Source organism: Silene latifolia, chromosome 7, assembly GCF_048544455.1.
Source record: "Silene latifolia isolate original U9 population chromosome 7, ASM4854445v1, whole genome shotgun sequence".
Lineage (NCBI taxonomy): Eukaryota > Viridiplantae > Streptophyta > Magnoliopsida > Caryophyllales > Caryophyllaceae > Silene > Silene latifolia.
The window spans coordinates 93,796,593-93,807,368 of NC_133532.1; the positions used below are offsets into that span (position 1 = coordinate 93,796,593).

The 10,776-nt window shown below is 36.3% G+C and overlaps 1 protein-coding gene across 2 annotated transcripts; it reads left to right on the plus strand.

The window, feature by feature from the left end:
• The first annotated feature begins 7,165 nt into the window (after positions 1 to 7,165).
• On the plus strand, positions 7,166 to 9,803 carry LOC141592369 (transcription factor FAMA). Of its 2 annotated transcripts, XM_074413000.1 has the most exons (5): positions 7,166 to 7,724; positions 7,889 to 7,993; positions 8,094 to 8,774; positions 8,864 to 9,340; positions 9,455 to 9,803. In XM_074413000.1, the coding sequence occupies exons 1-5, from the start codon at positions 7,701 to 7,703 to the stop codon at positions 9,545 to 9,547; spliced, it is 1,380 nt and encodes a 459-aa protein (XP_074269101.1). In that variant the 5' UTR covers positions 7,166 to 7,700; the 3' UTR covers positions 9,548 to 9,803. The 2 variants fall into 2 exon arrangements, with proteins under 2 accessions (XP_074269101.1, XP_074269099.1); XM_074412998.1 differs by lacking the exon at positions 7,166 to 7,724 and having other exon boundaries at positions 7,766 to 7,993.
• The last annotated feature ends 973 nt before the right edge of the window (positions 9,804 to 10,776 follow it).

The window sequence follows — 10,776 nt, forward strand, 5'->3', positions numbered from 1 at the left end:
ACTTCTAGGTAGACTGTCCGAAGTCCTCACGCATCCCTATAAGCTCCTAAGTCAGCTAACTCAAGTACCTGTCAAGTCTGCTCCCAAGTTACGGTTCATCACAGGTGTTCACGAATACACTGTCAACCACGAGGTTGAGTAAGAATAACCAACAACAATACAATGTGAAATGATATGATATATAATGCAAATACAACTTAGCTCATCACCCGAAACACCCATTCATCTCGCCAATTCAAGAAAGGTTTTCAGCAGTGAAGTTAGATGATGCGCTTTCTTGATCGGGTTACCTCCTATTAACATGCTTATTTACCTCATGAAAATAGGAGAGTAGTACAACTTTCTTGGCCAGTGGCACACGAGTGGCGTAAACTAGACTCCTTTATGCCAGCCCCTTGTTGTTTGAAGAAACCCTCAAAGGCTTTCGAGGCTTACACCTCTTACACGACCTAAAAAAAGCTTTCAGTAGCTCAAAATAAAAAGGAGGGTACTCCTCCACGCTCTTTAGCACGAGATTTTGAGTCCATACTAGATCTGACCAACTGCCCGGATCTCTACCCAACTGCTCTTTGTGCGAGAAAAAGGAGGAAGAATTTCGCCTGGCCCGGGGTATATATCATCCCAACCGAAGTTGAGGTATTCAACATCCCAACCGAAGTTGAGGTATTCACCATCCCAGTATAAAACTGAGGTATCCAATGCAAATGTCATGTCGATAACAAAAATCATCCCAGAACGAGTCTGAGGTATGCAATAATTATGATATGAATAAACAACCAACAAAAGTATAATCCAATGACATATAACTCACATTTGATAATTCATCCAACGGCAATTAACCACACAGTTCCACAATTCCTCTTATCAATTAAATAGTAAGATAAGTTGAGTAGCTATCCTACCTTTTCAGCAAATCCAATTAACGCAGCTAAATCCTATTTAAAAGAATTCCTTCAACGAAACCGTCACCTAAAAAATATAATAACTATAATTACCAATTATTCTAATTATATAAATTATAAAACAATTGAATTAATTAATTATTAATTATATTAATTATTACGTAAACTAGTAATTAAAACTCGTCTTAAAACCAAACCATGTACAAACCCGTGCTATCCCAGTACAAACACCCAATAACACTCACTGGCCACGTCATACACCACAATATAATAATGTGTTAAAAGTCACGTATAATGACAAACACCCACACCAAAACACATCCTCACCAACACTCATGACAACACGCCCAAAACCACCCACCTAGCCACGACATCCTACTCTTCCTCACGCTCCACCGTGAGCCACTGTCATCATCTACCCAGCCTCACACCAAAGGTTAGCTGCACCACCACAATCGGCTCCCAAACCGCAACACCAACAATCTTCAAAAAAACAACCCAACAATCTGAACTCGGAACCTAGCTACATGGTTTGACACCACCACAACCCAACTCGACCACCACCGCCAGTAGCCCAACCACGGTCCAAAACACCTGCCCTAACCACTTGACACGACCACCATCTCACGTCCCAGCAACACCACCCTCAATATCAACAACAACACAGCACACGAAAACAACCCACATAACCCGTGTAACACCACCTCACGCCACTACTGACCACCACCTGCAACCCTCCCTGACTCCCTAGCCACGACACTCACGACCCAACACAACCAGTCACGGCCAACCACCACGCCCAAGTTACCCTACTCACGGCACCCACAACAACAACATATGACATAACCATCTTACAACCACCACCTGGCACCAGCAGCCACCCAGGTCGCCGCCTTTAGCCACCCCAACACCTCCACCCTAGTCGAATTACCACGAAGAACCCAGCCCAACAAACCCAGGTCAAGTCGGTTGTGTTTAAGGGTTCGAATTCCTTGTTTATACCAGCGACAAAACCCTACACCACCACAATCAACACCCCAATTAACCACCCTCAGAGGTCGTCGACGGTCCTAGCTAGGTCAAGCCAGGTCACGGTGGTCCTTAGGTGACCTAGTGGTCAAAGTCGTGGTCAATGGTGGTCACACGGTTGATTAAAACGAACAGAAATACAAGTTGATTATTTTATGACGGTCTTACCTTGAGACGATAATAAAAGCTAAGTTCACCTTTCTTTCTTCCCTAGATCTCTCTTTATGTGTAAAATATGTGAATAAAACATATTATGTAGGTAATGTCTTGCTTTTATACTAGTAAAATGGTCGTCTTTAGGAAACTATTAGTAAATTACTAATTACCATATTTATAACATTATTATTATTTGATAACTTATACCTTGAATAACTCACTTTTTCAAATCTTACACCTAAGATATTTTTCTTTAAAACTTACACCTAAAATAACATTTTCTTCTAAACTTGATACCAAATCTTAAAAAAATTCCTAAATTAACGATTTTGCCCTTACTAATTTGATGGTTTTTAGTGGTGGTGATCGTGGATGTATGTGTTAATAGTTTTTTTTTTTGTCCAACGAAGCGCGCAGTTAGTCGCATTACAATTGAGGGGAGGGGGGGATCGAACCTGGGACCTATTGTCCACAATACCTCCGTCTTAACCACTAGACTAAGACATCTTCGGTTAATTCAATCCTTTTTTTTAGATTTGGTATCAAGTTTGGAAGAAAATTTTATTTTAGGTATAAGATTTAAAAGAAAGTTAAAAAAGTGACTTATTTAATGTATAAGTTATGAAATTACCCTTATTATTATAACATAATTATCGTTTATTATTATTATATGAATTATCGTATATTATTATTACCTAATTGTCATCCCGTCTCATTATTTTATTATTTATTATTTTATTATATCATTCCGTCTTATTCACAATTATCAATTATAAACGTCATAATTAATTATTAAAAATGTTCGAAATGTAAATATAAATTCCATTAAATTACGGGGTATTACACAAAATAATATAACGGTTGCCAACCAACCGTTGACAAGTATAATCTATAACGGTTATTGCTAAAACCGTTGAGAATAATAGAAAATGGACCTACGCGGAACCATTGTAAAACTAATTTAATAACAGTTTCTCTGAAAACCGTTTCTCTAAATTGCGCGCTTGAGGTTTTCGTCACTTTTTGGGCAACGGTGATCTATGTTCCGTTATTATATGTAGTAAATCGTTGTTATATGTTCGTTCATAAAGCTCAGAATTAGCGTAGTGGTGGTTGTCTTTATCAATGGAACTAGGTTTGGTGCCCGGCTTCGCCCGGGCTACCTCTATTTACCGTTAAATTTTATTTTCAATGAAATAAACTACTTGGGGTTGTCTAACTCACACGTTTACTATTAGTAGTATATTTTTTCTATGACATATCTTGTAATTATAATGAAATGTAAAATTTATTTTCAAATTATGAGACACGTTCACTACCCCGCTATTAATATCATTACTTTCACGACATTTTTTTGTTAATATCATTACGTTCACTACTCCCGTGGTTACTATTGTTTCTTTTACTAATTCCTCTATTTTTTTTGTTAAATTCATTATTCCCGTTAATTTTATCCGGCCTATATTTAAATAAATTAAATATTTCCTTGAGTCGATTGGTTATTTAATTGTTCATACTTTTTCTCATTGTTACCACTGTTATTTTCACTACATTCAATGTTACATTCATTACTCTCACTGTCATTATTATAACTGTTACTACTCCCACATTAATACCGTTAATTTTATTAATCTCGTTGTTGTTACTATTACTTTTACTACATTTAACTTAATTTATAATTCTATGAAGATACTAATTAATTCCATAAGTGGGGCATGTTAATTTTAAGGAAAATCACTATATTATTGTGTTTTCTAAATTAATTACTTTAATTTAATGTAGTTTCCATAAATATGCTTCATCAAGGCATGTTTATATTATACTTTTAACCAAAACTATATAATATTTACATTGAGGTCCCTTTATCAGGTCCATCACACGGTGCTATCGTTTTAAAACTATATAGTATATTTAATTTGTATAAATTTCTTTCATTACATTGAAGTCCCTTGGTTTCTGGAATTAATATATAGTATTGATAAGAGAGTCATTTTTGACATGAATGCTAACGAATCTTTATCTTTAGTATATATGTCATCTTTTCTTTGTGTTTTGTTTGACCAAGGGATATAGTTGATTCGAATGGTCCAAGCACTGTATAATTGTTTGGTAGTGACTCCATCAATCATAATTTGCTTAATTAGCGATCTTCATCAAGACAAATCGACTAAGCTAAAATGATCATGTCATAATTTTTGTTGACCGCCGCTCCCGGATACGTGCGGGTGGCATGTCCACAAGAAGTATAACATTTTTTTGAATACAATAAGAGGGAAGAATCGCGAAACTAACTAGAAATAATTCGAGGCAAAACTACCCCTAAAAGGTCTTCGCGTAAGATTGATCGAAGAGGAGGAGTAAGAACATCTAGATAGGTGATGCTTGTAGTCAAAATGACACTTAGATTCGTTAGCCAATCGGTAGCCCGATTAGGTTTTTTCTAGACATGTTGCACTTGGACGCTCCAATTATCATCACAAATCAACTCCTTGCATCGCTGGACAATTTGGCGTAACCCATTGCTTACCAATTGGTCATTTGAAATTAGATTAACACAAGGCTCATATCCATATGAACTAGGAGACACCTTATACGAAGAACCTTTTTCTTTTTAGAGACCGACGAGCAAGGCTAGTAATTCAGCCCTGATCAAAGAGCAATAACCACAAGAGAAAAAATACGCAGATAAGAAATTACCAGTATCATCCCTAATGATCCTTCCGCAACCTGCTCGACCCGGATTGCCCTTAGAAGAATTGTCACTATTCAGGAGAAACCAATCATGAGGAGGAGCTTGTCAAAGGCAGCTTTTCGAGACCAATCGTGTCAGTATTCAAGAGCGAGAACTTGTCAAAGGCAGCTTTGGAGTTCTCGAATCGAAGCTGTAAAAATTGAAGCATATAAATGGGATTATTTGTCTCTCTATTCCTCCATCTCTAAAACTACCAACAAGTGATAGCGAATTTCATAACAAATCAAACGAAGTTAAGGTGATGATGTTACTAGCATTATTTGATATCCAGTCCAAAAATTGGATCGAAAAGAAAGACGGACAAGTAACAAGATCACCAACCAAGTTCCATATTGCACAAGAAGTGGAACAATGACACAGAAGATGGTCGGTACTCTCCTTGGCAACGAGACAACGGGGACAAAGAGGGTCATCAGACAGATTCTGTCGCACCCTATTCACATTACACATTAACCTACCATGGGCCGACAACCTAATGAACTATCTAATACGTTGTTGAACGGGAAGTTTCCAAATAACACGTCATTGAGTTGGATTATGTTCTGGTAAGGGGTCTGGTGCTTTGATGAAACTCAAAGCCGAATTGATAGAAACTTTCCCATGAGAAGTATCGTTCCAGAAGAGCGCATACTCAAGACTTAGGTACATCGACGGCGAGAGAGAGAGCAAGAGGCAATTTGCAGGAGACTCTTATTTGGTAAATAACTCGCAAATAAGTCCCACTTCCAACTCAATTCTTCGTCCCACATATGGCTTACCGTAGTCCCTAGCATAGTATCCCAAATATCAGCTATGGCCATGTCGGAAAGACATCCTCCCTCGACCCAAGAGTGGTCCCAAAATAATGTTGTACGCCCATTACCCACGATATAGCTGGTGCCCTCGCGAATGACATTATCTTGAGCTGATATACCGGCCCAGACATTCGATATATTAGGTTTAGGCTTAAACATATCGACATCACACCTTCCATTGCAGTATTTGGCGTGGAGAACCCTAACCCATAAGTTATGTACATTTATAACTTCTTAATATAGCTCTTTTTTTATAAAGTGCATTTATATGTGTATGACTAAAAGGATCTATTTATGTGAGTGCGAAGTGCAACCGAGTTAAGAAGTTCGGGTCTGGCTTTTGTATGCGCTCATGAATGGATATGGAGACATGACCTTTATAGTGTTGGAAATAACATTTAGAGTAGTAGTTGAACTTGTATGTGTATTATCTTCAAATGTTCAAATGAGTTGAAGGGTTAATCTTTAGGACACCCCAATTCTAGAATGTATGGAATTTGTAATGTCATTAAGGTGGAAATTCAATCATCAAGACATTTTCATTTATGTACTTGTTTGGTTTGCTGCTTTGTTTAATTTGTTTGAACTAAGGATCAAACTTAAATAGGGGAGGATCGGTGGTGTTTGAGTTATTAAAACACGTACGAATTTAAGTGTAGTCGGAGTTTTTGGAAGTGACGTTGAGTAGGGCTGTTAAAAAAGGTTTGAAGGTGTGGATCGGGGATACACACCCTTGTAAATGAAATGCGATGAAACGAGTGAAGAGGATAAGAGATGTCAGATATAGGCTTGATATATTGATCTAGGCAGGGTCGCTATGCGCGGAAATGGTCATGTGACGAGGCGAAACCAGTTTAGGTAAGACAACAGCAGCTTCGGGCGGCCACTGTCGCGGGGAGGGGGGGGGGTAGCTAGACTAGGCTGCTCCGCCGCGTGGCCCGACTCATCTTCTTTTGAGGCCTTTTCGTTGGTTTTTTTTTTATTTTTTGCGTGATTTTGTTATGTAGTCTTATAACTAATCATTCTTATTCTTGATTCAACGTGTGCCTTCATATAATGGGAATTTATACAATAAAATTTCGTCATATCAGATGAGGTTTGAACCTGCCAACCCCCGACATACATTTTGGATCGGCCACAAAATCTAGAAAAGGCTTTGGGATTAAAGTGGTGGATAGTACCATAGAAGATTTTGTAAATGTCACGGATATCATGATCTAGGTCCAAAAGCAAAACCCAGAAATTCAAATATAACAAATAATAAGCCATGTCACGTAAGTAATAAATTCATAAGAGGCAAAGTTTGAATAGAAGAATGAGGCAGCAGCTATAAGTCATCAAGAACAGCGTCGTTTACAATCTTTAATTAGGATCATGAAAAAGCAACCCTTGTTTAAAAGGATATGCAAGAGCGTTGTTGGCCTGTGATATTCATTAATTAAACAAAATAATAAAAGTTGCGGTAGTAAAGCAAAACCTTGCATGTGATTTTACTTATACTATTTGACATGAATTGTTACACTCACCTATGCATGGCTCCTCTCTTCATTTGCTCATCATCTTCATAAATTTATTTTAAGCTTCCGTCATTTAATTCAACTTTTTCGTACAAATATTCTTTTCTTATTTATAAGGGCTTTTTTTTTTATAATAATCTTCAACAATCTTAAAAGAAAAACAAAACATGGCACCATGCAAATTGTTGGTGGCTTATATCTCGCTTGTGTAAAATTATTATGATTATTACTTCATAAACAAAAAACTTTATATCTATATCCGAAATCATGCAAATTGATATATATTTGTGTAAATTAAGACAAAACCATAATTTTAACTTAAAATATCAAACAAAAGTTGGTATTTTGCACAAGGCAAGGTAGGAGAAGAGATGGACGTACAATAAAGACATGCAGACATGAAAAACATTGGTGCATGTCATAAAATTGTCTTTATTTGAGGAGTTTTAGCAAAGAGTTGTTTCTACGATTAAAGTTATTGTACCAAACAAAAGTTGAACACAAAATTGAAGGATTTTATTATTAGTATTGGAAGTATATATAAAGTCAGATGGAGAATGAAGAGAACTACTCAGTATGTTTATGTTATAAACTAAGTTTATTTTGCTTGTACATATTAGTTTCCTCACATTTCTTTTCACCATTTTCTTTAACTTTTTATTATTTTGGGGTTGGTTGGGACGGTTGAATATCATGTTGTTCATTGGGTACTCTGTGTGTCCTCTGCTTGGTGTGCAGGAAGTGCCAGAAACAGCAGCAAGAACTTTCGCAACCAATTTTAACTGTTCTTCTCAAAATAATCCCGTATTTCATCATGCCAGGCATTCTGAATCATATGACCAGGTGATCACATCATTTTATGATAATTAGATGTAAAATTGTAAAATACACACATACATACATGATACATTTTACTAATGGTGTAAGTCTGGTATTTGAATAGGAACAAAAGTGGCAACAACAACAACAGCAACAGCAACAGCAACAGTTGATGTTTGAAACCAGCGATGTGATAATGACTTCAGAAATGGCAGCAGTTGACAGGACCTTAAGCTTTGCAGATGTCATGCAGTTTGCAGATTTCGGCCCAAAGTTGGCCCTTCACAATTCTCAACATGATTATCCACAAAATCATAATCATAATCAAAATGTTTCTACAGAAATTGTCAACAGAGATGAAAATAGCACAGGAGTTGATCCTGTTTATTTCCTCAAGTTTCCGGTCCTCAGTAATAACATTAATGCTGCTGCTACTAATAATTTTGATACTGCTTTTAATGCTGGGTTTAGCTTCAACCAACAAGAAGAAGACGGTGATTACGATAATCCGGTTCAACTTGAGTTTCTTGGTAATGATACAAACAATACTACCACCAATAACAATAATAATACTGATGAGAATAATGGAATTGAGATAAGTGGAGGAGATAAGAATGTAGAGTTAGGAGGAGGCGGTAAAAGTGGGAGTAGTAGCAAGAGGAAAAGGCCTCGAACCATCAAGACGACCGAGGAAGTGGAGAGCCAAAGGATGACTCATATTGCTGTTGAGAGGAATCGAAGGAAGCAAATGAATGAGCATCTTAGAGTTTTAAGGTCTCTCATGCCTAGCTCTTATGTGCAAAGGGTATTCTTTCTTTCTCCTATATTCTCTCATCACTTGTCATCTGTCAAAATCTACAACATACTCATATTTAAATATGCATGCATGTGTAGGGAGATCAAGCATCAATAATTGGTGGGGCAATAGAGTTTGTAAGAGAGCTAGAGCAGCTACTACAATGCCTAGAGTCACAAAAGAGGAGGAGACTTTACGGGGATCAACCACCAGGCCCACCGCGACCACCAGGAGGAGAAGCGACTTCACCATCAGCAATGGGACTAGTCCAGCAACCTCAACAAATTCCACTTGGATTTCCACAAGATGATGAACTAAACCCGGGGGGTGGTGTGGCCCCCATGGATCCTACAGGAGGTTTAATGCTACAAGAAGAAAGTGCAGAGAGCAAATCGTGCATAGCAGATGTGGAGGTAAAGGTCTTAGGGTTTGATGCATTGATTAAGATATTGTCTCGAAGACGGCCAGGCCAACTCCTTAGGGCCATTGCTGCTCTTGAGGATTTGCGGTTAACCATTCTTCATACCAATATCACTACTATTGAGCAAACTGTTCTCTATTCTTTTAATGTCAAGGTATATTCTTCGTAATTTAAATATCATGATTTTCGTTGTCAAAAATTAGGGAAATAATCTGAATTATAATAAAGCTCTCAAAAATGATGTTAATTCACTTGAATGATTTTGTAGGTTGGGAGTGAAGCAAGTTTTACAGCAGAGGATATAGCCAACTCTGTTCAACAAATATTTACATTTATACATGCCAACACAGATATTATTTGATGTTAATTCAATTCTCTTATTTATTTCATTCTCTTTGATGTTCCAATATTACTCCAGCTTTGTAACCATATAGATAGTCGCTTAAATTTTAATTTGTATTATTGTAAACTAAAATGCTGTTCGTAGCTTCTGTGTAGTAACATTTGCCCCCCCTTTTCAAATTATCTAGCGCAGCCGAAACCTAGAACTATTCATCAAATTAATTCTGGATTCATATAACTTTAATGGGATTATATTCATCATGATGTTGGATTAAGACAGAATAGTTGTTCTTCAATTTTTTGTTTCTTTTTCCATGAAACAACAATACATTTTTTTTAAACGCTTTTTGTTCATTTCTAACTTCCAAGCAAGGTGGATGCAAAGCTTCCGCCATTGAGTTTTGACGTTGAGCAAAGAAAATCGATCTTGAGACCTCAAATGTACTAAATCAATCATTTACCATATGATTTAAGTGAATGGATAAAGGTTAACTATCGTTCAATGTTCACCCTTCATCATTAATGGTGATATAGAAGTTTCATACAGAGTATTAACCAATAAATCAAATCAGCAATATAATAAACTTAATGCAATTTAAACTGAATGAGCCAAACGAAATCTTATACTCTACACTGTGCTATTTTAATTAATATGCCATTTTTTTTTATCATATTACTATTTTTGGTAATATTTTCACTTAAAATTACAAAATAATCCCTCGAGATTTAAGTGAGAAAACATTTTTTCTTAAAAATTATATCAAAAATGCAGTTTTATCAAAAATTGTTTCAAACCACCAACTTAACTTACTTATTCTTTCATTTTATGAACTTATTTCGTTTGTGTCTTAGCTAATTTATAATTTGAAACATATAACAATAGAAAATAAGTTCAAAAACAGACGTAATAAGTCATCTAAATTGTACTCCCTTTGTCCCGGTCATTTGTTGTCCTTTTCCATTTTGGGGTATCTCAGTCATTTGTTGTCCTTTCTATTTTAAGAATGAACTTGATGAGTAATTTGATCATTCTCATTCAATTTGTTACACTTGTCATTTAGTTATTGGCCTTTTCCTCTTTTCTTGGTCTTTGTGCCAAAACCAAATGACAACAATTGACCGGGACGGAGGGAGTAGTTTTGAAGAAGTTTTTGATAAAAGTGTATATTAAGGGATTAATTTTAGAAAAAAAATTTATAAGGGAGTAATTTTAGAAAACATAATTCTAAAAGAGAGTAATTTTTAATT

Excerpts from the sequence above, each read along its gene's own strand:
- LOC141592369 (XM_074412998.1), top strand. The coding sequence starts at position 7,844 with ATGTTGTTCATTGGGTACTCTGTGTGTCCTCTGCTTGGTGTGCAGGAA. Across the intron at positions 7,994-8,093 it reads ATTCTGAATCATATGACCAG|GAACAAAAGTGGCAACAACA; the intron begins GTGATCACATCA and ends GTATTTGAATAG. Across the intron at positions 9,341-9,454 it reads TCTATTCTTTTAATGTCAAG|GTTGGGAGTGAAGCAAGTTT; the intron begins GTATATTCTTCG and ends ATGATTTTGTAG.